At 49.6% G+C, this 27,332-nt stretch overlaps 1 protein-coding gene across 3 annotated transcripts in view; it reads right to left on the reverse strand.

Moving 5' to 3' along the window:
• The window catches only part of RNF213 (ring finger protein 213), a 3,248,263-nt gene that overhangs the window by 2,775,559 nt on the left and 445,372 nt on the right, over positions 1-27,332 (reverse strand). For all 3 annotated transcript variants that reach the window (XM_069655189.1, XM_069655190.1, XM_069655188.1), the window contains exon 9: positions 12,119-12,331. In XM_069655189.1, coding sequence (XP_069511290.1) covers positions 12,119-12,331 — 213 coding nt within the window. The remainder of the gene's footprint in view (positions 1-12,118; positions 12,332-27,332) is intronic.

The following is a 27,332-nucleotide window of genomic DNA, read 5'->3' on the forward strand; positions in this document are numbered from 1 at the left end:
CTTGGGCGCATTTGTGCTCTGCTCTCTCTAAGAGTGGGCCCAGCCTTAGGACTTGGAAGTGGAATTCCGACAGAACCTTTGTTATGAAAGAGGGGTGCGTACCAGCACCATCCTCTGTTCGTGGGAAGTCAGGTATGGCTGCTTGCCGGATATGGCCTGGATCTCACCTACCCTTCTGACAGAGGTGATGGACACAAGGAAAGCATTTTACTACGAGAGAAACTAGAGTGGGGCCTGATACATAGGGTCGAAGGCCCCTCCCCCCTTGAGCCTTGTCAGAACCACGTTGAGTTCCCACGTCAGAGCTCCCACACCGGGGCAGGAGCCTTCACCGGCGGGAAAGATCTGAAAACTCCTTTATTAAACTCCTTGACGAGTCGGTGCGACCAAAGTGAAGATCTTCCTGGTGACCTGGTGTAGCGGGAGATAGCCACCAGATGTACCGTGATGGAGGTGTGTGCGAGTCTGGCCTTGGCCAAGGATAGCAAGTACGTAAGGATATGTAGGACCCTCAGAGGGCTAATCTTCTGTGACCAGCACCACATAGCGAAACGCTTCTACTTGTGACCATAGCACTTCAGGGTCAACGATGCCCTGGCCTTGGCAAGGATCACCCTGCAGTCTGCTAGCATCTCATACCCTCCAAACTGTAGGGCTGCAGGAGCCAAGCCCTCAGGTTCAGCGATCCTGGGTCGTGATGAAGGATTGCGCCTCCTTCTCTGGTGAGAAGATCCGGAACCACTGGCAGCTTGACTGGAAGCGACGCCGACAGGCTGAGAAGGTCCAGATACCAAAACTGCCTCAGCCACACCGGGGCGATGAGTATCATCTTGCACTGACACGGTCTGAGTGTGTTGATGACTCATGGCAGGAGAGGGAACTGAGGAAACACCTACAGAAACAGCCCTTTCCACGGGAAGGAGAATACGTCCCCCAGGTTCCTTGGCTGGTGGAAAATGCGGGCAAATTTCTGTCATTTAGAGTTTGCTGCCATCGCAAACAGATCCATCTGGGGTCTGCCCCATTTCACTAATAGGCAGTCCATCTGATCCTGCGAAGTTCCCACTCGTGGCAGGAGCGCAGTTCCCTGCTGAGTGAGTCTGTGATGGTGTTCTGGACTCCCGACAGGTGGAGAGGGACGAGGAACATCCCCTGTCCGATGGCCCTGCGCCACAAGTCCTGCGCTTCCTTGGAGAGCGCCCGGGATCGAGTGCCCCCCTGGTTCACGATGTAAAACATGGCAGTGGTGTTGTTCATGAAGATTCTCACCACCTTGACTTTCAGAGATGGGAGGAACGACTTGAGGGCACAAAACACTGCCCGTAGTTCCAGGATGTAGATACGAAGATCCTTCTCCAGCAGCCAGAGGTCTCTGGCGTGAAGACGTCCAGTGTGCACTCCCCAACCTTCCAGGGTGGCATCCATTTCCTTGTATGGGAGGGCGGGGGGGCCTTGGGCGATGTGGAGCGGACACCCCCATCCTATCACCCAACGGAACTCTTCTTTGGGAGAGATCTTGTCCGTGAAGCTTCCAGGCACCTGTTTCCAACGGACGTCCAGGAATTTCTCTAGAGGGACTTCTGCAACCTGCAGAGGCAGACGAGGTAGCGCAGGATGACATCATGCCCAGTAACAACTTGATGGCCCGACCCGTAGCCGTCTTTGACAACAGCCGTTGCCAATTCCTTGAATGGCTGCTAGCCTCTCGACCGAGGGCAAAGCCTGGCAAGCCATCGGATTGAGTCTGGCACCTAGGAACAGCGTGCAGTGCGATGGCGTTAAGCAGGACTTCGGATAGTTGACGGAGAATCCCAGGTCCATTAGTAGCCAGACGGTCGTCTGTGTGTCTGTCGGTCAGCTGCGCTAGCGGGCGCATATCAGCCAGTCCAGGTATGGTATACGTGTATGCCCTGTAGAGGCAGATGGGCTGCCACTGGTGTCATGAATTTCTTGAACATTCTGGGGGCCGACTCCAAGCCGAAAGGTAGGGCCTTTAACTGGTAGTGCTGTCCCTGCCCCATGAAACATAGAAACTTCCGATGTTTCATGTGAATGGGGATGTAAAAACAGACATCCTCCAGGTCCAACGACGTCAAGAAGTCTTTTTCCAGTTGACAGAGTACATGTTGCAACATGACCATCCTGAACTTCTGGGAGTTTAGGTATTTGTTCAGATGCCGTAGGTCTAGGATGGGCCTCCAGCCCTGTCTTTTTTCTCACTAGTAAGTATCTGGAATAGACTCCGGAGCCCCAGAGCCGTTGGGGAACCAGGTCTATCGCCCCTTTTTCGCAGCATGGTTCATACCTCTTCCAGAAGCTGAGGTATGTGCTGATCACGACGGGGAACCGGAGGGATCCGCGGACACATGTGCTGGAACTCCAGGGTGTGTCCTTGGGCGAGAACTTCTACCACCCATCGGTCGGTGGTGATATTTCTCCACTCACTGAAGAACCTAGTCAGCCGGCCTCCCACTGGGGTGCACGAGTGGGGGCCTGATGTCCCAGAAGGTTCAAGCTTGCTTCGGCACCAGCGTCCTGCCCTGTGGGCAACGGCAACGCTGGTCTCCGATACCGTAGGCTTGGGCACAGCCTCTGTAGGCTTCTTGCGTAGAGGATCCGGAAGGCAGCAAGTACAATGTGATGAAGCCTTTTGAAGATCTGCTAGACTTTCCTCCGGAAGAGCAAAAAAACGACAAGCAGTGCCGCTGGAGAGTCCCGAGAGAACGGGCGGTCTCTGTATCCGTCTTGATGGCCTGGAGGGACTCGTCGACGGTCGTCTCAAAGAGAGTCTCTGTCAAAGGGCATGTCCAGCACCTTCACTTGGAACACCTGACGGAAAATAGTGGCTTTCATCCAACCTTGTCGACTAAGGCAGACACTGTTCCCCATTTGCCGGTACCCTGTGTTAGCGACGTCCAAAGCCACAGTGATGGTGTGATCCGACGCCAATTCCCCCTCTTGGAAGAGAGCGATGGCCTCCATCTTCTTATCGTTGGAGTCACTCCAGGATTGGTCCCAGCTTGTACCACAATTCCCTGTCGTACCTAGCCAGGATCGCCAGTGCGTTGGCCGCCCCGTCAGTGGATGCCACGGAGTAAATCACCTTCTTTCCCATGGCGTCCATCCTTTTCCCCTTGCTGTCCGGAGGAACAGATGAGGAAGGGTTAAGCTGGCGATGGCTGCGACCTCAGGCACTTGGGTGCAGATTCCTGCACCCTATACCTCTTCTCCAGAGTATCCAGTTTGTCTGTAACCGTGCAAGCATTCTTCATGAGGGTCAGCACCACCATGATAGTTTTCCGCATGGCCTCGCGCCTCCGATACATGAAGCCCTCCTCCTTTATTTCCTCGGGCACCAGCTGGAATAGCTCGGAGGCCCTGGCGATCATGGAGTGGAACGATCCCACCTTATCCGGTGGGGACACCTTATGCAGAGCATCCAAATGTGGTGAATCACCGTCAGCTGCGACAATGTCTTCGTCATCATCCGTCGTGGCCCTATCCGTTCCCGTACCCATGTCTGGGTCTGCTGGGGGAGAAGGGGCCTGACGTGGTGGAGGAGGTTGATATGGGGGCGTCGGCTGATGCTTCCTCTTCTTCACTGGAGGTTGATCGCGGACCTTGGGAACCACAGGTACCAGAACCAGGGGCATCCTCATCTGGATCTCTGACACCAATGTGTGTAGAGTAGACAGAATATCCAAGGGAATGTCCCTCAGCTGAGAAGGTAGAACAGGAAAACTAGTCCCTGCGCCTCATCGCCGTTGTCTTCCTCTTCAAGATCCTTGATCTTCGTCGTCCGTGGAAGAGACCATGGGTGACAGCCTGGGAGGGCTGTTTTGGGGCCTCCTTGCCCACCTTCCTTTTCCCCCCCGCAAAGGGTCTTGAACCGCGGCCTGGGCCGGTTTCACCCATTTTGGCGTGCCGGCAGACTTTGCCAAAGTCACTGCGGCAGTGTTGCGCCTTGGGTGCAGGGACACTGAGCCGTGGGAGCTACCCTCGTAAAATCAGCACCAGTAGCTGTCGTGGTAGTGGTAGCCGTCGGCGGAGTCGCTGACAAGATCTTATCCTGTGCTTGTTGAACCTGCTTGGACTACTTGGCTTTCTTCTCCTCCATCCGCCGCTTCTTGGATTTCTCACGTAGTATACCTGGAGTAGGTGACTTCCTATTTGAAGATGAGCTTGATGGTAGGCTGGCAATGGAGGCAGAAGGTGATGCTGACCGTGCCCTATCCACTTTAGGATACGCTTCTGCTGCGAACCTGGTGGAGTCTGGCTTGCAGCGCTTGGCCTTATCTTGGGCCAACACGGATGAGGCACCCCCAAAAGGACTTAGAAGACCGCTCCTCGGACCGGCCGGTCCTGGGTGCGGCATGACCCTGCTTGGAGCATGGGACAGAGGCCTTGGCGTTAAGTCACGCCGACAGCCTACAATGCCTTTCCTTTGTCGTTTTCTTGGAGAAACCAAGGCATATCTTGCACTCTACTTCCTTGTGGTGCGGGTTCAGGCAGTAGAGGCATTGAAGGTGCTTGTCCGCCACAAGCATATTCCATAGCCCGCATTTGGTGCAGGGCCTGAAGAGGGAATTCCCTCCTTCTCCTCAGTCATGGTCCAAGAGGCCTTGTAGAATCTTCGATGGATCGTCGCCCCCTTGAGGGTCGCGGACTTCACCGACAACGGGCCCCTGTCATCGGCAGATGAAGAAAGAAGCACACAGGCTTCCTTTAAACAAAAATAGAAAACACGAAAAAACAAACAAATAGCTTGGAGATCAAACTCGAGGACTCCCAACACTGAAGCGCGCAGAAAAATCTGAAAATGGCTGCCAGAAGAGGTGCTTAAGGAGAGGACTTTCATTAGATGGGGCAGCATGACTCAGAAGACAGTGATTGGTTTAGAGGAGAAATACAGTTTAAGTGAAAGAGAATATTTTTTTCTTTTACAGAGGATTCCCAGACTGACGACAGGGAATATTCATGAGCATGTAAATCCATGGCAGACCCCATGCTGGAGAATTATATGAACTTCTAGCTGTGTAACTTAAGAAGGATTTCTACACTTTCGGCTGGTAGACACCTTTTCTGAAGCCACCATAGTTATATTGAACAGAAAATTCAGCCCAAACCCAATCAAGGTAAACGTGGAGAGCAGTCAAGGTTATTCTCAGCAGAGTGCGAGTGGGGTCAGAGGTCCTCAATGAGCCACCACAATATAATACAAAATAATTCAATTTAGACAGTAATGTAAAAAAATAATAAGAATTATTCTAGGCCCTTGCACACTAAAAAATGAAACTAGCAGGTAATATAGCTCAATACTCAATAAACATATATATATAGATTCACTATCATTTCTTAAAATGCATTCAAATGACTTAATCAACATAGAAGGTAAGTAAACCAGTGCAGTAAAGATGGAACCAAATCACAAGTGAATTTCCCAAATTCTGCAGTCCAATCCCTAAGCAGAATGAGGTCTTGTGCCCAAACGTTACAGAAGCCACAATGCGTCTGCCCAGAATATAGTCTCTGTAGGTAAGTGATAATTAAAAGAAGATATTCAACAAGGTTACTTGGCAAATAAATTGTGGTATCTGCCAGATAACACTTCCCAGGTTCGAAGACAAAAAGGCAGTGGAATGGAATGTTATGAGACAAAGACTGGTTCCCAATATTTTCTTATAGAGGACAGGGGGGATACAAAAGCTTTGCGTTCACTGAACCCCCTGACTCTGATTTTACCAGATGCTTTGATGGGCCGACTGGGGCAGGAGTCTGGAGATTTTCCCGCTGCTGGTTCAGGTTAGAGGTGCCAAGGCGCTGCAGGTGCAAGGAATCTTCTGATCAGGTCCAGATGCAAAATGCAACCCCTGGCAATGGAGAAAATGCAAAATTCACCGATGTAGGCCTATTCAGGACACTTCACAGGACGTGGGAAGAGAGAGTACCAGGTACGGCCAGCGCACACAGATAATGGCAAGCATCCTTCCAGTCATGGTTGAAGAGCTTTTCTGCGACATTATCCCTTGAGGATGGGACCTCGGGATCCGGAGGGAAGGCTACTTGTACCACAAGCTGACGATTATCAAAGTTCTGGGTGCCGTGGAACGGTGCCGATTCTAGCAAGGTAGCCCACAAGGAAGCTGGATACTTCCTAAAGTAGAGGGCGGTTAGATCCTCGAGGAGGTGTCGAGACTAGTTGGCCCACTAGTCCGAGGGCTAAAGCACTGCTCCTGGTCTTCGAGATTAAGTACTCCAACAAGGCTTCACTGGGCCACAGGCAGGAAGGGATGCCAGGCATCTTCTAGAGTCTTCTTCGGATAATCAGACAGCTGTTAGTCTACGAGGCATTCTTTGCTCCAATGCTGATATGAAGAAATGGCTGTGGGAGTCCTCTTATCCAAAATCCAGCCTGGTAGCAAGTCCAAGCCCACCAATGGTAATTATCTGCACCACTCAAACGGCCAATAGTTGTCCAATCTGGGTCAACTACAGGTTTCACTCATGCCCCACAACTAGACTCTCTGGCTCCACTGAATGGGACTAAACAAACCCACCTCCTTCCTAGGACAGACAGACAGACAGCAGACAGACAGACAGACAGACAGACAGACACACACACACACACACACACACCACTAGCCTGCGAAAGCAGATTTCCTGGGCAAATGCATGAATTTATATAGGATTTCCTGACCTGGAAAGGCAGGAAGAAGGCCAAATTACAATATGGCAAAAGAACAAGCTAAAATCTCATGGCATGGCCATTTTACGTCACTAGCCACGTTTAGTAGCCATACACGGTAAACGCGAACGTGAACACTCGAAATAACAAAAATTGAAAAATATGTATCTGCTGCCGCCAGCTTGTCTTTTAGGCACCTATAAAAGTAACCAAAAATCCCAAGTGTAAAAAGCTAGGGCGATACAGAAGAATCCCCATTACATTGCATTGCAAGATGCTGTGTGCAAGGTTAAAAGCTACAAAAATGTAAAAGGTAAAAAAGTGAAAGTGTTTCGCAACACTGAAACTCAGTTTGTTGAGGGGTGTTTTTGGATAGTGAAGGAGGAGAAGGGGAGACATTATAAAAATGTTCAGGAGATAAAGCATGGCAACTATAGATGTGGACGCAATGAAGTGCTATCATTTAACATTATTTACTTGAACTGTGGTAGCCCCCCAATACCCCGGTGCTACTAACGGATTGCCACCATCCTCGTAACACCGAATCCGCCGCCGGATATCCCGGTGCACGGGATATCAGGCGGCGGATTCGGGACAGTTCACGGAAGCACCGGCACCGTTTGTTAACGGTGCTTGAGCTTCCATGAAAACTTTGCCGTCCGGGGCCGGCAGGTCAGACGTACCGGGCACAACGGCCCTGGAAGGCATAGTTGGGGTATGTCCCGAAAGGGTGCTGGTACGGTGCAACCAGCACCCTTAGTTCCGGACCAACAAACTTAGAATGAGGCCCAATGTCTAAATTGCAAGTCTTTGGGTATGAAGTAATGTCAGGTAAAAGGTATGGCATTGAAAAACAGGAGAAAGATCACTTCCAGTGAAGGATAGCAGATATGTAGTTAGTGATGAGGGGCAAGGTCAGGGGTAAAAGACGGGAACCAGAAACCACTTGCTTTGTCACACTTGCTTTGGTTTCTGCTACAGATGTATTATGCATTGTTATGGAAGAACCAGTTGCACCTTGTCCTACATTTGAACCCTATAGCGCAAAGAGGGGGGTGGCGGGGGGGACTGTTACATGGAAAGGTAGGTCACTAGGTCAGATCATTCAAATCAAGTGTCCTAGTGCAACCCAAATGAATTGAATTCATATCCCCTCATATGAAGAACACCACAATGTCAACCATTGAGGTGTAGAAATTATGTCATATCTTATTTTCAACACAATGCAATACAAAAAAAAAAATCATACAATGTGATAGTCAAGCAAAACAAATATGTGCAATAAATATAAGCCCGAACTCACGGGGGCACTTTAACATATACAAAAACATATGTACGAATATATACATTGAACAGAACAAGTGAGTCAAAAAAAATATCAAGTCATTCATAAGAGAGAAGAAAGAAAAGACAATCATACATGTTACTTGAAAAAGATAAGCATCATCGGCTACAGTTGGCCGTTATTAGCAGAAAAAGGCACATAGCATAAAGCTTAGGTCTACGGAATCTGTTCAATTCCTAATTAAACAGGAAGTTTCTTAAACCCAAACGTCGTCGTAAATTCAAATGAAAAAGGTTTAAGATGGAGAGAAAAATCGGTCCTCTTTGATATTCCAGAGTCAAGATAATTCTTGAACTGAAAACGGGTCTGCCAACGCAGGAGGGGAGCCATAGAGGGAAAATCCTTCAGTTATTTGGACCAGTTGTCGCTAGTGGCCCAAACTTATGTTAAGGTCTAATACAAGGATCTTCAGTCTCCTCTCATCACCATACGTTTCGGCGGTATGAACATATGAGTTCAAGTCCTTGGTCAGGAAGATCCGCCTTCATCAGGGCAGTAATAAACAGGACCCTGTGATTGTGGAAAGAAAATAGAGAAAGAGAAAAAAGAAAAGACTAATGAGAGGGAGTGGAAAGCGGATGTAGATCACCGCTTGCCTGAAACTACATGCTACATTTGAACCCACCTTTAGCACATGTTGGTAGCCTCCATGCACTAGAAATATGCCTTGTGCAGAAAACATCCAAACCATCTCTTAGACACTCAAATCTATCTACCTGAGAGAGCAATTTTGAATCAAAGCACTTTCTTCACACAGCGGAAGAAATTAAAGAACTATGTCCACATGACTGCATATGTTTCAATCTAGGAGGGCAGTTTATTTGCCAAAAATACTTCTATGCAGTGTTAAAAAACAATTGTGTTTTTGGGAGTTCTGCTGTCCCTTTTACGGGACCCCTAAACATTTTGTTGCATTTTCCGTTTGTTTTTTCTCTCCATCTCAAACTTCTTTTGTGGTCATAGGGAAGTCTACTGAAGACCCCCAGCCACTGTGTCCTTTTTTGGTATATGGTCCTATGATAACCCATTTTGCTCCGGTTCCATGTGTTAATATCCCTGCAAAAATATCGGCATACAAAAATATTGCCATATTTTTGCGGCGATATTAAGGCATGCAACCTGCGGGGGACACCCCTGCATTATTTTTAAAGGAGCGGGAGACATCCCCGCTCCCAAAAAACCCCAAAATTATCCCCCCCAAAAATATCGCCTATGGCCGTTCCAAACGACCATATATACGGCGATATTTCTGGTGGGGATAATATTATCGGATACCTATTGCTCCCAGGACTGGGGTGCTTTGTAAACACCCTTTGTGGCCCTAATATCTTTTTGTGGAGTGCACTGAAGGCAGTTGTATCGTAGTTTCGGCTTTACAAATGGTACAGCCTGATATAGACTATTAGTAGTTCAATGTAGCTGTTTTGGGTAGCCATTGGGGTACAAATTAATTTTTGTAAGTCCTGCTCCAAGCCACTTTGTTTAGGGAAAAAAGATGGTGGTTCAAAGATGGGCTCACTTTGAGCCCAGCTCTGTACCCTCTAGAGTGGTTTTGTCAGGTTTGACCTAGTCCCAGGCTTTAGATAGGCCAATAGACATGCTGTTTGGGTGTACCTGGATGTCTGGTGGTTTTTAGGCTGCAATAAAATGTATTTGAGTTCACTTGTGCGACTTGTGGGTTTCATTCAGAAGAGACCCTCTTTTCCCCCCTACCCATGCTCAATTTCTGGATTTCTGCGAGATGTCTGCTGGTTTTTGCTCACTTGCTCGTGGCATTTTACCATAAAGCTGTGCTGCTAAAGCCTTGGGAGCTAGTTTGGCTATAGTGGCTGGGCTTTGGGTTCGATACCACTAGTTCTGGTTTTGTTTTTTTGGTTGCTAGACATCCTTCCTGGGCTGTCCTCTCCATGGTTCTTCTCACCAAATGGGCTGGATGCTCCATGAAAAGATTCGGGCTGTTTCACCATCGTCTTCCTTTTTTCCTTCTGGTCATGCGCCTTCAGGAAGGAAGCAGTCCATGAGCCAGACGGGTGGTGAGACACAACTGCCCCACCCTCTGCTGTTCACCTGGCATGTTCAGCGTCACCTCCACCAGTGTAACCTTTGTGCAACCATTTACTGCTGGTTAGCTGCTTTTTTGCCCAGTGCAGCAGCCAAATTTCACTTAGTCAGGTTTCTCAGTCTTCTTTGTCCTTGCTTTCTCGCCTGGCTGGTGTGTTACACTCGCAAGAAGGCCATTTGTACTTGCTTGGGATGTCGTGGGTCCAGTGTTCGAGTCACGATCTGACCGGATCTGGTAATCGACCTTCAACAGAAGATTTGTACTCACCAGGTTGTTTTGCCGTTCCTCAGTAACGTTTTCTGGAACTAGCGCTGTATGTACTCAACTCTGCACTGGGGGGGTTGTCTTATTCTCAGAGGTCCTCATGGACCACGGTCGTAGGTTTCCGCTTGTCCCTTCTACCATGGTTTGCCATAGACTTACACTAGCAGGAATCCCGCTTTGCGTTTGTTTTTGAGGCTGCTGAGTCTTCAATCTGATAGTGAGGCTCTTCAAGAAGCTCTCCTGTGGTGTTCCAAGGGGTTGGTTGAGGTCTCTTCTCCACAACCACAGCTCTGCCTAGGAAAACTCAAGCTAAATGACTTTGGAGCTACTTACCTAACATTGCCTTTTTTCTTGAATCGCTTGGGTCACTACAGTTTCTTACAATGGACTGGAATGTTAGTATGTACCCCTAATTTTATGTGCATTTTTAAAGGGTTTGGATTACACACCTATCTATGAAAATGATGTAAGTTATATTGTATAACTGCTAGTCATTATTGTATATTTTCTGGGAGTGTAATGGATCTGGTACTAGAAAATGAATATAATCCTAATTTTGATCGCGTTTTGGGCATGGCTGTTGAAGTATTAACTACTTTTTCTTCCTCCATGTGCAATATGAATGTATGGTGTGCATTCGCAACATTTATGCAATGTGCTTGAGCAATATGTATTATTGTGGCTGTTTTCTGTGTAGCATTATGGGTCATGATCATGTCTGTAATAATGTAGGTTTTTATTGTATAGGGTTCCCCTTTTCCCACCCGTTAGCCTACATATATAGCGCTCATCACCAGGTAGAGGGCTTTAACAGTTTTAGGACTGGGAAGGGTCTTTGACTATCACTATTTTTATACACTGCATGTGTTATGTCTAACCCAAAGTAATTATTTGACCTAATGGATATGGTATGTTTCATTTTATACATAGAGTGCATGTTTTTATCTATACCAGTCTAGTGTATTCTTTGGTGGAGTCAGGTGGGAATTACTATACTTCAATGCCAGCCTTCCTCCCTTCCTTCAGTAAGGCATGACTGCACTGTAAGCACTCAGTAAGGCATAAGGCATGAGTGCACTGGAATAAGCTACTACTCTGGTAAGCCTTTCAGTTGGAATCCCGTTTTCCCGTTTTGCCGTTAAGTTAGATGTTTCCTCACCAGAGGACTGTGGAAAATTCTCTAACATTCAGGCTGAGGTCCACTTGTTGGATACAAAAAATATGGAATATAAGCAGAAAACGGTTATCCTCTGTCCTTTTCAGTCACTGTGCTTGGATGTGTTCAGACTCCAAGCCAGAACAGAGAAAATGCTCCAAATGACTTCAGAGGAAGAAAGAATGATGTGCCATAGATTGCTGAAGAGAGTGAGTGACTGATTAACAGCAATTAACAGTGCAGAGTGAATGTGAAAAAGAATACGTTGATGAAAGTGACAAGAAGGAACAGTGCAGAGTGAATGTGAAAAAGAATACGTTGATGAAAGTGACAAGAAGGGAAGCAAATGAGACCGGGAAATACGGACATAAAAAAGAGGAGAGCAGAAAAAATAGCTAAATGGAGAAGTGAGAAAAAGTGTAGAGGAAATGAGGCTAGGGGAGTATCCATAAAAAAGCCCTTCGTGTTTGCCGTAAGCAACGCAAAACAAGGTAAAAAAAATAAAAATATTGATTGATTCAAAGATATTCTCAAAATAATGGTTTGTTTCAATGAGACACTGTTTAATTAGTTCATCAAAATGGACCTGATATTATAAAAACCCACCTTTTGTCGTACGGATTGCTTCTTAAGGTATCAAATTCAAACCCTTCCAGTCCAGCCCACATGTCTTCCTGCTGCATTTGGAGACTTGGTAATGATGGCTGTTCTGGATCAAGCGATGAGGTGAAAAAGTGAAGTATTGGAAGCACTGCAATCCACATATACGTTCTCTCATCAATACAACTCCGGCAAAGGTTCACCAGGCATTGCTTTATTCTGCAAAAGATGTTAATCACTGTTGAGTGACTCGCCCAGAGAAGACTATCGGCTATGTTCATACGTTGGGAAACAGTGTAAAAATCAACAGGTAGAAAAACATTTTAAAGCACTATAACTTGCAAGTTTATATACTTCTAATTTCATATTTTATATACTTGTACAGATGGGGCGAAATGTGAAAAACATGGAACACAAAAACAACTGGACTACAAAGATAAGGTTTTACAATACATTTTGCAGCACACAACGGTTAACACAAAGTTCAAAATAGCAAAAACAAAGCAAAGTCCCTCACCTGGTGTTGTCCAGCCCCCTGGTGGTGGTCAGTCCTTGCAGTGAACGTGCTCTACCAACTTTTGTGATTTTTCTACTGCAAGCTGTATTCAAAGCTGCAGGTATGCACAAAAGTGTCACCTATGTTATAACATGGAGTCACCTTTTGTTTTTATTCATTTCTAGCATGGTTGTCCTTTGTTAGCGCTACTTCTACCATTCAGAGAGGGGGAAGGTCTGAATGAGTGTTTTGCCTTTGGCAGGAACCTTTTGTGCAGCCTGCCTAGGCTTGTGTGTGAGCACAGGAAGCAGGGGAGCAGTTTGACACTCCCCTGTCTTGTCTTCTGATGTACCTGAATTGAATCAGTTCCCCCTGGGTGGGGCTGGCTGTCCTTATTGGACAGTCTCCCACCCCTTTCTGTAAACTGCAGGGAGAGTTTGCAGTGGAATGAATGGGAATTCTGAATAAAAAGGTGAGGTTCCTGAGGCAGAAGGCAAGCTGACCACTAGAACAGAAGATCCGAAGCTGAAGACTACCAAACACCCCTGCAGACCCTTCCAGTAAACACGAAGCGACCACTGCTATCCTGACCTGGCTTTCTTATCGCCAGAGAAGCTCCGATGAGGACGACTCCTTCCCTTTGGCTGGTGGCACCAACCAGCCCTAAGGTGAACTGCAGATCAAATCATCCTCCGAGGTGCTGTGACCTTCCAGGGTTGCAAGCTGAATACAAGGGGACCTTCGACCCATTTGCAGTGCAACTTCTTTGTGTGGACGAATCCTCCCATAACTTTGGTGAGCTCCAGTTGGACCTCCATAGGCACGATCCCACTCATCCAAGTCCCCTCGCCAGAGTGCAGGACTGCAGCATCGAGGCTGATCGACTGGGCGGTAACCGTTCAATGTTGAAGCTGATAAAAAGGCACCAAAACCACAGACTGATGTGGGAGACTATAGAAATCCTTGCTGAGGGTCCTTTCTTGTGACTGCTGCTGTGACACCCTATTCAGAGTCCTTCCTTTCATCACCAGGCCGAAGAATCAGGAGACCGAGTCCATCGCTGCTGCACAGGAAAGAATCCAGCTGCATTTTCAGCAAGCACTCTAAGGTACTGTGTGACTCAAGGTAGAACTTACTTCAAGCCGAATAGTCGATCAAATAAAAGAGTGACTGGAGTGCGAGACCAGGTTTTTGGGTGTCCAGTTACACCTCTTGCCGGGGCTTAACAGCTTGTGCGCTTTTGGGGAGTTCTTTGCAGCGTCCTTACAAATTGGGTTATTCTCCTAAAGCATTGTAGCTTAAGTGACTAAAGTATTCCAAGGAACTTTTCCTTTTCTGCTGCTGCATACGACTTTTGCTCCCATCCTACACTGACTTTGATAACTCTTGAATAGATAGGGATTGGACTGGTAAAGCATTAGAAGCTTTGAAATGAGCTGCCAAGAAGAAAACCACTGCTGCTAGTGTTGAATAACCACCCCCCCCCCTTTTCCTTCCGACAGACTTTGTCTGAGGGACTTTGTAAATTAATGAAACTGTCATATTACTGTAACAAATGCGGATGCGCGCCACTACCATTTGAGCAGTAGAACGGTCATTACTGTCATTTTCTGTAACAATTGTAAGCACAAGCAAGTACTATTGAAGCAATCACCTATGAAAAGAAGGTTAAGTTATTACCTGTATCTTTTGTTCTCTAGCAGGGGTCTGGCATGGATTCACATGATCATGAATATTCCCCATCGTCAGGCTGGGAATCCTCGGTAAAAGAAAAAACTGTTTCACTTTCACTTTGAAACTGTATTTCTCCTCTAAACCAATCACTGTCCTCTGGTCATACTGTCCTCATCCAATGACAGTCCCCTACCTAAGCCCCGCCTCTGGCAGCCATCTTCCAAGTTGGTAAGCACATAAAGTGGCAGTATGACCAAGAAAAGCCGCAGAGGGGCCGGAGGGAGGGTTTACATGTGAATACATGCCAGACCCATGCTGGAGAACAATAGTTACAGGTAAGTAACTTAAACCTTCTCCAGCATGGGGTCTGGCATGGATTCACATGATCATGAATAACGAATACACAGCAGTACAACATAACACAACCACAGGAGGTGGCAAGGCTCAACAGAAGCAATTAACTCTAACCTCTGGAACAGACTCACCTCAAGGGAATAGGTTGCGTAGCACTGCTTGGCCGACGATGGACTCCTCCCTGGAATCCCCGATGACTAAGTAAAAATTCGTGAAGGTGTGCGTGGACCTCCACTCTCGGACGGCCTGGCAGCAGTCGGTTTGCCACCCGATGGCAGTGCATGAGCAGCCGGAGAGCCATCTTGAAATGGAAGCCTTTGTCAAGGCCTTCCAATGGTTCACAGGACCAAAGTTCACAAACAATTGAGAAGTCTTCCGAAAACCCTTCATGCGTGTCATGTAGAACTTCAAGGCACGAGCAACAGCCATTGAATGCAAGGCATGAGCAACGTCCAGCGAATGCAAGGCCCTCTCCGCCAGCGACAAAGTTTTCAGGAAGAAAACGGGCAACACCAAAGGCTCGATGAGGTGGAATTCCGACAGAACCTTTGGCATGTGGAAAGTCGGGTACAGTTGCTTGTAGGATAGGGCCTGGAGCTCACCTACACGTCTGGCACAGAGGATGGCCACAAGGAAAGCCATATTCCACGAGAGACTTGAGTGGGGCCTGAGGCATAGGCTCGAAGGGAGCATGAGTGTGCAAGCCAGGGCAGGAGCTTTCACCGGCAGAAGGATCGGAAAAGGCATTTGAGAAAATCCTTGACGAGTCTGTGGGAACACAGTGAGGATCTCCCTGGGGACCTGGTGTAGCGTGAGATAGTTGCCAGATGTACCTTGATGGATGCGTGAGCCAGCCCAGCCTTTGCCAAGGACAGCAAGGATTGAGGGTCCGTGACCCTCAGAGGGGTAATCTTCTGCGACAGGCACCACGTAGCAAAACGCTTCCACTTTGCCCTTAGCACTTCAAAGTCGAAGACGCCCTGGCCTAGGCGAGGACCTTCCTGCAGTCCGCTGGCAACTCCTAACCTCCATACTCTAAGGCTGCAAGAGCCAAGCCCTCAGCTTCAGTGATCCCGAGTCGTGATGAAGACTTGTGCCTCCCTTTCTGGTGAGAAGATCCAGAACCACCGGCAACTTGACTGCAGGTGCCGCTGAGAAGGTCCAGATACCAAATCTGCCTCGGCCACACCGGGGCGATGAGTATCATCTTGCATTGGCACTGTCTGAGTGTGCTGATGACTCGTAGCAGGAGAGGGAATGGAGGGAACGTGTACAGAAACAGTCCTTCCCACGGGAAGGAGAACGCGTACCCGAAGCTCCTCGGATGGTGGAACCTGCTGGCAAACTTCTGGCATTTGGAGTTCGCTGCCATCGCAAACCGATCAATCTGGGGTCTGTCCCATTCGACGAACAGGCGATATACCTGATCCTGACAAAGCTCCCACTCGTTGCAGGAGCGCAGTTCCCTGCTGAGGGAGTCTACAATGGTGTTCTCGACCCCTGGCTTTGAAGAGGGACGAGGAACATCCACTGTACGACGGCCCAGTGCCACGAGTCCTGGGCCTCCTTGGAGAGTGCCAGGGATAGAGTGCCCCCCTACTTAGTGATGTAGAACTTGGTGGTGGTGTCCGTGAAGATCCTCACCACCTTGCCCTTCAGAGATGGTAGGAACGACTTGAGGTCCCAGAACACCGCCCATAGTGCCAGGCTGTTGATATGCAGATCCTTCTCCTCCGGCAGCCACAGGCCTCTGGCATGCAGAAATCCGGTGTGCGCTCCCCAAACTTACAGGGAGGCATCCGTGGTTACAGTCTCCTGATATGGGGGGAGGTTTGAAATCCTGTGCCTTGGGCGATGTGGGAGCGACCCCCCCACCACTATCGCCAGTTCGAACTCCTCGTTGAGATGGATCTTGTCCATGAAACTTCTGGACACCTGTATACAAATGGCATCCAAGAATTCCTGTAGGGGTCGCATATGCAACCTGCAGAGGCGGACGAGGTACATGCATGACAAAATGACAAAATCATGCCCAGTAAAGACTGGATGGCCCACACTGTGGCCGTCTTTCCAGACGACAGTCGTTATACCTTTCCTTGAATGGCTGCTAGCCTCTCCTCCGAGGGCGACCCCAGCACGTTCAGTGATGGCGTTAAGCCGGACTTGGATAGTTGATAAAATCCCAGATCCTTCAACAGTCGGACTGTCAACCAACTCCCAGGAACTGGCTGTTAGCCAGTCGTCCAGGTACGGGTATACGTGTATGAAATGTAGACATAGATGGGCCGCCACTGGCGTCAGGCATTTTGTGAACACTCTTGGGGGTGACTTCAAGCCGAATGGTAGAGCCTTGAACTGGTAGTGCAGGCCCTGCACCACGAAGTGTAGACATTTTTGATGTTTCTTGTGAATGGGGACGTGGAAAATTGCCTCCTACAGGTCAATGATGTCAAGAAATCCCCCATCTCCAATTGGCCGAGCACGTGCTGCAATGTGACCATCCTGCATTTTTGGGACTTAAGTATTTGTTTAGACATCTTAAGTCCAGGATGGGTCTCCAGCCCCCTGTCTTCTTTCTGACTAGAAAGTATCTGGAATAGATTCCGAAGCACAGGAGCCATTGTGGAAGTAGCTCTATAGGCCCTTTTCGTAGCATGGCTGGTGCCTCTTCCAAAAGCTCTGGGATGTGCTGCTCTTGATGGGGAACCAGAGGAATACGAGGACACCGCCTTGGGACTCCAAGGTGTGCCCCTGGTGAGAGCATCCAGCACCCATCTGTCGGTGATCTTTCTCCACACGCTGATGAACCTCGTCAGCCAGCCTCCCACTGTGGTGCACGAGTGGGGTGCCAGAGTCTTGGCAGGTTCAGGCTTGCTTGTGCGCCGGTGTCCAGCCCTGCAAGCAACAGTAACGCTGTCCTCCGCTATCGTAGGCCTGGGAGCGGCCTATGTAGGCTTCTTGCGTTGAGGACAGGGAAGGCTGTCTGTAAGACATGGAGAAACAAAGACCTGCTCGATTTTCCCCTAGAGGAGCGAAAAGAAGTAGAGCAGTGCTGCTGGAGGATACTGAGGAAAAGGGCCATCCCAGTCTTGATGGCCTGGAGGGATTCGTCAGCCTTCCCAAACCGATTCTCCCCGTCAAAGGAAATATCCAGTATGTTCGCCTGGACCTCCCAACGGAAATTAGTGGCCTTCATCCATCCATGTCGACGAAGGCAGAGACACCATTCCCCATCTGGCGGAACCCTGTGTCGGCGACGTCCACTGCAACTGTGATGGCGTGGTCCGATGCCCCTTCTCCTTCCAGGAAGAGGGCGAGGGTTTGCATCTTCCTATCGTCTGGGAGGAACTCCATAATCAGTCCTAGTTTGTAGCACAATTCCCTGTCGTACCTGGCTAGGATCGCTAAGAAGTTGACCGCTTTGATTGTGGATGCCGCCATGTAAATCACTTTCTTTCCCATTGCGTCCATCCTTTTCCCCTCGCTGTTCGGAGGGACCGATGAAGAAGACGGGTTAGCCAACAGTTTTCTCGCAGCAGCCAACACCACCAAGTCCAGCGATGGCTGCGACGTCAGGCACTTGGTGCGGAGTCCGGCTCCCTATACTTCTTCCCCAGCCGGTCCCATTTGGCTGGAGACGATCAAGGGTTCTTCATGAGGGCCAGGTCCTCTTCCCAACTATCGTCCAGAAAGGGTACCACCGTGATAGTCTTCCTTTTGGCCTCTCACCTTTGATACAAGAAGCCCTCCCTTCTTGGTTTCCTCGGGTACCAGTTGGAAGAGCTTGGATGACAATCATGAAGTGGAACAATCCCACCTGGTCCAGTGAAAAATCCCTATGAGCATCCAAATGTGGCGATTAATTGTCCGCTGGCACAAAGTCTTCGTCCTCATCCGTCGTCGTGGCCGTATCCATACCAGTATCAGGGTCCGCTGGGGGAGTTGGGGCCTGACATGGTGGAGGAGGGGGATATGGGGGCTTCAGATGACACTACCTCTTTTTTGTCAGCGGTTGATCGGACATCTGGGGCGCTAAAGGTAGCGGTGTCTGGGGCATCCACATCTGGATCTCTGACAACAAGGTGTGAAGAGTCGATAAAATGTCCAAGGAAATGTCCCTTGGCTTAGAAGGACCATATGCATGGACTCTTGATACTCGTCGTCCGTGGACGAAACTTCCATAGTTTAAGCGGCAACCCAGGAGGCCCGTTTCAGGGCCTCCTCTGCCCCCCAATTACCATTTTCCACCCTTTAGGGTCTGAACCGGAACCTGGGTCGGTGCCTGGACCCCTTCTAGGATGCCTGCCGCCTTTGCCAAGGCCTCTGTGGCAGTGTTGCGCTATGCGGGCAGGTACAATTTCTGTGCAGCAGGTGCCACCCTCATAGGATAAGTACTTGCAGCTGCAATGGTAGTGGTAGCCGTCGACGAAGTCGAAGACTTTGACTGTGCGGCCTTCTCCTCAGCCCATGGCTTATCGGATCTCTCCCGTAGCTTTGCTGGGGTGGATGATTTCCTCTTCGAAGAGGAGCTTGATGGTAGGCTGATTATGGAGGCAGAGGGAGATGTCGATCGCGCCCTATTCACCTTGGGACCCGCATCAGCGGCATACCAGTGCGGATCTTGGCCTTATCTTTGACCCCCATGAGGCATGACCCCTGCTCGGACCAAGAAGGTGATGGGATATGAGAAGGTTCATGGACAAACAGATGTCTTAGAACCGCTGGTCCCACCTGTGCATCTGTCTTGGAATGAGTGTCAATGCAGTAATGCCGAGTGAAAGTGTGTATTGAGCTCCATGTAGCTGCTTTGCAAATACTGTCTAGAGCAGGGGTGCACAACTGATTTTGACAGAGGGCCGAAAGTACCTTACATGATGGCTATAGTAGGCCAAAAAGTAAATGTGGGTGGGGCGGTAGGCACGGTGGGGCGTGGTGTGGCAGGAGGCTTTTTCAACCCCCTATTTTTATTAAACACTATGCCCCATGGCTCCCACCCCCAAACACTATGCCCCATGACACCCACCCCTCATGCAAACACTATGCCCCATGGCCCCCACCCCTCATGCAAACACTATGCCCCAAGACACCCACCCCTCAAGCAAACACTATGCCCCATGGCTCCCACCCCTCAACCAAACACTATGCCCCATGACACCCACCCCTCATGCAAACACTATGCCCCATGGCTCCCACCCATCATGCAAACACTATGCCCCATGGCCCCCACCCCTCATGCAAACACTATGCCCCAAGACACCCACCCCTCAAGCAAACACTATGCCCCATGGCTCCCACCCCTCAAGCAAACACTATGCCCCATGACACCCACCCCTCATGCAAACACTATGCCCCATGGCCCCCACCCATCATGCAAACACTATGCCCCAAGACACCCACCCCTCATGCAAACACTATGCCCCATGGCCCCCACCCCTCATGCAAACACTATGCCCCAAGACACCCACCCCTCATGCAAACACTATGCCCCAAGACACCCACCCCTCAAGCAAACACTATGCCCCATGGCCCCCACCCCTCATGCAAACACTATGCCCCAAGACACCCACCCCTCATGCAAACACTATGCCCCATGGCTCCCACCCCTCAACCAAACACTATGCCCCATGACACCCACCCCTCATGCAAACACTATGCCCCATGGCCCCCACCCCTCATGCAAACACTATGCCCCATGGCTCCCACCCCCAAACACTACGCCCCATGGCCCCCACCCCTCATGCAAACACTATGCCCCAAGACACCCACCCCTCAAGCAAACACTATGCCCCATGGCTCCCACCCCTCAACCAAACACTATGCCCCATGACACCCACCCCTCATGCAAACACTATGCCCCAAGACACCCACCCCTCAAGCAAACACTATGCCCCATGGCCCGACCCCTCATGCAAACACTATGCCCCAAGACACCCACCCTCATGCAAACACTATGCCCCAAGACACCCACCCCTCAACCAAACACTATGCCCCATGACACCCACCCCTCAACCAAACACTATGCCCCATGACACCCACCCCTCATACAAACACAATGCCCCAAGACACCCACCCCTCATGCAAACACTATGCCCCATACTCATACAGACCCCAACCCCCCACCCCTGCATACAAACTAACAAGTATACACCATGCACCCATACAGACCCGAACCCCCACCCCCCCAACTCAGCACACAAACCCACAAGCATACACCATGCACCCATACAAACTCGAGCCGCCCCCCCCCCCCCAACTCAGCACACAAACTCGCAAGCATGCACGCATACAGACTCGGACCCCCCACATCTCAACATACACTGAACGTGCACACAACAACAACAAACATTCAGACAGACCCGACCCCATCACCCCCAACCCCCCCACCCCCTCCCTCCCAGCATCTCAGCATACACTGCACTTGCACACAAACACATTCAGGCAGACCCGACCCCACCACCCCCCCACATCTCAACATACACTGCACTTGCCCACAAACACATTCAGGCAGACCCGACACACACCCCACACACGCATCTCAACATGCACTTTCACACAACAACAAACATTCAGGCAGACCCGACACACACACCCCGTCCGCATCTCAACACACACTGCACTTGCACACAAACACATTCAGGCAGACCCGACACACCCCCTCTCCGCATCTCAACATACACTGCACTTGCACACACACATATTCAGGCAGACCCAACACACACCCCACCCCCGCATCTCAACATACACTGAACTTGCACACAAACACATTCAGGCAGACCCGACACACACCACACCCCCGCATCTCAACATACACTGCACTTGCACACAAACACATTCAGGCAGACCCGACACACCCCACCCCCGCATCTCAACATACACTGCACTTGCACACAAACACATTCAAGCAGACCCGACACACACCCCACCTCCGCATCTCAACATACAATGCAGACACACCCATACACACCCGACACACACCCCCACCTCCGCATCTCAACATACATACAAAAACAAAAAACACAGGAGCGAGCCGAGACAGACACACACACATACAGCCCCCCCACCATGTACTTACCCAGACGTCCTGGAACGCTGGCGAGGCTTCTGGCACTGCCCAAATCGTTTTGGGTTGGGTGTACCTCTACATCTGTGCACCCCGGTGCACAGATGTAGAAGTATACCCAACCCAAAACGATTTTTAGAAATGGAGGGACAGATGCAAAACAAGAGCCTCTTGCTTTGCATCCGTCCCTCCATTTTTAAACATCTTTTTTCTCCGGCTTTTACCCGGGCCGCCAGAGAGAGACAGTATGGATGGAACAAAGGGCCATCCATACTGCCCCTCTTCTGTGCGGCCCGTGGGGGGGTGGGGATTGCTCAGCCCCGACTTCATTCTGCTGGGGGCGGGGGTGGAGGAGGGCCCCGCAGCCCCCCCCTACTCTGCACCTCTGCCAGGGCAGATTAGGTCACTGAGCCCCAGCTTCCCTGGCAGCATACACACACACTGCGTGACTCACGGCCCGGCAAGGAAAACAAAGACTTTCTTAATGGAGGGCGACCTTTGCTGCTTGCGGGCCGCCTTCCATTAGGAAAGTCTTCAACCCTGCCGGGCCGCATCCAGCAGCATCACGGGCCGCACTTGGCCCGCGGGCCGTATGTTGTGCACCCATGGTCTAGAGGGACATTTGCAATAAAAGTCAGAGTGGCTCCTGTACCCCTTGTGGAGTGAGCCCTGGGCGTAAATTGCAGAGTCTTGTTTGATAGGGAATAGCACAATTGTATACATCTAACTATCCACCTAGGGGTGGTATTCTTTGAAATGCGATCACCTTCTCTGCCTGACGCTATGGAGACAAACAGTTGAACTGTTTTCTTAGCGGTCTGGTCTTGTCTACAAAGTAGGAGACCGCTCTCCGCACATCTAGTGTGTGGAGTTTTACCTCAGCTGAGCTGGTGGGTTCCTGGAAGAAAGCCGGTAGCTCAATAGACTGGTTTACATGAAATTTAGAGATGAACTTAGGGGAGAACTTAGGGTGAGTACGTAAAAACAGCTTGTCGTGAACAACAAAGAAAGGATCCTGCACTGACAATGCTTGTATTTCACTAACTCTTCTTATGGAAGTGATGGCCACTAAGAAGGCAGTTGTATAAGTCAGGTGTTTGAGACTAGACGTATGCATCGGCTCGAAAGGGGGACCCATGATCTTAGCGAGTATAACATTGAGATCCCATCCTGACGGCGGGTTTGAAATTGGAGGGTGGAGTCTTTTTATTCCTTCCAGGAAAGCTTTGATGACAGGTACCTTCCACCATGAAACCTTATTGTGGGAGGTGGTATAGGCTGATAAAGCCGCCAGGTGCTCCTTTTAGGAGATGAATACTACCCCTGCATCTAGCAAGTGGGGCAAGTAGGTTAGAATGTGTGAAGGGGTACATTCTATGGGGTCAATTTGTTTGCACTGGCATCAAATCACAAATCTCCTCCACTTGTCAAAATAACAGTGCCTAGAGTTAGGCTTTCTTGATTCCTTCAAGATATCCATACATCTCTGTAGCAGATTAAGATAAACAAACTATGACTTCAGGGGTCATGCTCCCAAGTTCATTGAGTGAGGTTGAGGGTGCACCGTTAGGCCACCGTGCTGGGAGAGCAGGTTGTACGGGCATGGGAGTTTGATGGGATCGCACATTGCCATTTGCGCAGATGTGGATACCAGGGTTGTCTTGCCCACATAGGAGCAACTCGGATGAGCGTCATCTGTTCCTTGTGGATTTTGTTCACCACCTTCCTCATGAGAGGAGTTGGGGGAAAAGCGTAAGCAAATTTCCCTGACCAGTTCATCCATAGGGCGTTCCCCTTGGATCCTGGCTGGGGAAACCTGGACGCAAAGTCTGGGCATTGTTTATTTTTACTTGTAGCGAACACTTCTATTTTGGGGAAACCCCATAGAGAGAAGAGGTGTTCTACGACCTGCCACTCGTGTTCTTCTGGTAGTGGATGTCTGCTCAATGAGTCTGCAAGAGTTGAGTTCCCATGGAACGTGCTGTGATGATAGGAATATCTTCAGTTCGAGTCCCCATTTCCAGATATGCTGTGACAGTTTGGACAGATTTGAAGAACGTATGCCCCTTTGTTTGTTTATGTAAACCATTGTTGTAGTGCTGCCTGTTAGGACCTGCACAGATTGGTTCATTAAGTGGGGTTCGAACGCCTGAAAGGTCTTGAATACTGCTAGAAGTTCTAGCAGATTGATGTGGTTCTGAGCTGTTGCATGAGACCACAGATCCTTAGCTGTGTGGTGAAGGTAGTGGACCCCCACCCAGCAAGAGGCGTCCGTTGTGATAATTGCCTGTATTTCTGGATTGTAGAAGGGTTTCTCCTTCAGTAGACTTTCTTTTGTCCATCAGCAAATATTTTGTACCAGTTTTGGCGAAATGACCACTAGATCGTCCCATTGACTGCTTGCCTGAGACCATTGTTTCGCCAACCACTCCTGCATGGGATGCATGCCCAGGTGCGCGTGTGGAACCAGGTAAATGCAAGATGTCATCATGCCTAGCAAGAGCATCACTTTGCGCACCCATAGCTAGCGTCTGGCCTGATAATGTGGTATTTGAAACAGCATATTTTGGACCCTTTCCTCTTGACGGAAAGACCAACCCCTCGTGTGTTTAGGACAGCTCCTAGGAACTGTTTGGTTGTGCTTGGCACTAGGCTTGAATTTTTCTCATTTATTTAGAGGCCCAATTGAAAGAGAAGGTTGATAGTCCTTTGAATGTTCTGTTTGCAGCAAATTAGGGGGGACTCCCCTGTAATGAGAGAGTCGTCCAGGTAAGGGTACATTGGGATTGCCTCCATGCGCAGGTGTGCTGCCACCACCGCCAGTACCTTTTTGAATACCCTTGGAGTAGACGCCATTCCGAAGGGTAGCACCTTGCATTGGTAGTGCTGGTTCGCCATCTTGAAACGCAAGAATCTTCTGTGCGCTGGGAACATTGAAATATGAAAATGGACATCTTTCATATACAGTGTTGCCATGTAATCCTCCTTTATTAGTAGAGGGGTTACCTCTTGAAGCGTAGTCATGAAGAACATTTGTGGCTTTACATATTTGTTTGCAGGGCGCAAATCTAAGAATGGGGCATGTACAGATCTTTCTTTGGCACAAGGAAGTAAGTTCAATAAATACCCTTGTTTACCTGGTTGGCCTGGACGATTTTTATGGCGCCCTTGTTGCAGAAGTGTGGAGACTTCCTCGAGGAGGATACCCTGGTGTTCTTTTGAATTGACCCGTCGTGGGGGGGTGGTTTTGGGGCAGTTGTAGGAGCTCTATACAGTAGCTGCCTGCTACTGTGGACAGCACCCATCAGTCGGAGGCGATTCCCTCCCATGCTTGGGTGAAGCTGCAAATGCACCCTCCTACTGGAGAAGCATCGGAGGGCACCTGAATACGATAGTCACTGTTTTTGTGGAGGGGAACCCCCACCAGAAGAGTTGACCCTGCCACGAGCTCTGGCTCTACATGGTCCTCTAGGATAACCTTGGGAGGACTGACATTGATTATTTCCACAGGGAGTCCCTTGGCTCCGACTGCAATTTGACATCCGTTGTGAATTTTGGCAGCGAAAACGGTGAAAATTACCATTACCCTCTGGCCTGGTATCTTGTTGGTGAGTTGACACAAAGATTTAAGTGCGTCATACTCCTGTTTAGCCGTCTTAAGGGCGTCCTCGGTGGTCTTGCCAAAGAGCATGTTGGATTCGAATGGCATGTTAATCAAGGTGGCCTGCGTTTCGGGTCTAAAACCCGATTGCTGCAGACACGTGATGTTTAATAACAGTTCCCTGTGCAATAATTCGTCCAGTATTTTCTGCAGCGTCAAGGTTGGTTTTCAGTAAACGGCTCGACACTGCTCTCCTTTCTGCGGTCACCTGTGCTAACTGAGATTTCGATGGTTCCGGGGCAGACGACAGTAAGGCCGACACTTCCTCCCATTTGTGGAAGTTGTAACTGGCTAAAAGGGTTGCATTATTTGCCATTCTGGTCTGGTAAGCCGAGAGGAGGCAACCTTTCTTCCCATTGTATAAAGCTTCTTGCTTTCCTTGTTAGGTGGGGCCTCAGAGGAAGCAAGGGGGGGTGCCCGCTCTTTTCCTATTTGTAGTTAAGACTAACGAGTCAGGCTTCAGCTGCCCTCTAATATACAGTGGGTCTGAAGGTGCAGGTTTAAATAGCTTTTCTATATAGGGCTTTACAGTCATGGTGAGGTTGGGGGTCTCTAATGACGGTTGTATCTTGCACTGTACTGACTTGAGTAGAGGAATAAACTGTGCCACCATCTTCTTGTCCCCAAGGATTTGTTCTAGGAAATCCTTTTTTACCTGTACCTCCTGTGTCTTAATTTGAAAGTTTTCTGCCGCCCTGGCTAGCACCTCATTAAGAAGGGGTTGGTTTTCAATAGGTGAATCAGTGATAGGGGGCGGGGAGGGTCTTGATCAATAGGTGAATCGATAGGATACATATTGGCTTCTGAGTCAGCCTCTTGGTCTTCATCGTCCCCATAATAAGGGTCTGCTGCATCCTCCTCGTACTGAGGGTCAGCTGCCTCTACAATTGAGAGGTTTTCGTGTTCGGAGTCCAGGTCATAGAGCTCTATGACTGCTACGCACTGGGATTTCTGTACAAGACCTTTTAGTAGGGGGTTGAGAAGGTTGAGCAGAGACTTGTGACCCAGAGGGAGCTGTAGTGGGGGGAGCGGAGTGGAAACATTCAAAGCAACAGGGGCCTTTTCGTCGAAATTCGCCATAAAGGACATTCTCCTCATGACCCTGTCTATGTCTTGTGATGACCATTGTGCTGAACTTGGGAAGACCAAGGGCAGGGAAGGAAGTGCTAAGTCTTCATCAGTGGGAGGAATCGCCCCAGATTTTTTAGGCCTAGCCTCTATAGGTTTATCCTTATGAGGGATGGGCCTAGATTCTTGAGTTTTTTCCTTATGAGGGCTTTTATCCCTATGAGGAGTCTTTGAGGACTTCTTTTTGTGCTCCCCTCCCTCCCCCAGCGCCCAGAGCCGTGTTTATCCGACAGTTTGGGGCCTACTACTCTGATGCAGCGCGTCGGCTTTCGGGTGCGGGTAGGGCCGAGGTCCTCTCTGCAGATGATCACCCTCCGAAAGGCCGATCTACGCGCGATACCCGGGGCCGTCTTTCGCCGGTTGGGCCCGGTCGTGCGGCGATCTCGAGCGAGAGCGCCCAGAGGACAGGGACCCAACGGACCTTTCCTTGGTGTTGTGCGCCATCGACCGCTCGACCCTTGTGTTGAATCTCGACCTGGGGTTGCGTGTTAAGTGGTGGATAGAATTGTTGCGCTTCTGCCGCCGGGTTTCGTCCCCACAAAAGGGAACGCCAGCCGGTCCTCCAGGGTCGGGGGCCTGCGCTTGGGTAGCCGAAGCTACCATGTCGCTCTCGCCGTCCGAAACGGCAGCGTTGCTGCCGTCACTAAAAGCCCCTTCTACCACCATGGCCTTGAGCGGCCTGACAGAGGGCACAACGTTTTGTCAAACGTTCCTTTAAAGCCTTGGGCTTGAAGAGCCTACACGCTTGACAAGAACCCTCAACGTGGTCTCTTGCTTATCGACCCACAGAAATTTTCTATTGCACTTGTGACAGAATTTAAATGGGGTCTTGTCCATAGCATCATCA

The sequence above is a fragment of the Ambystoma mexicanum genome, chromosome 3q (genome assembly GCF_040938575.1).
Source record: "Ambystoma mexicanum isolate Mex_15411 chromosome 3q, UKY_AmexF1_1, whole genome shotgun sequence".
NCBI classification, from domain to species: Eukaryota; Metazoa; Chordata; class Amphibia; order Caudata; family Ambystomatidae; genus Ambystoma; species Ambystoma mexicanum.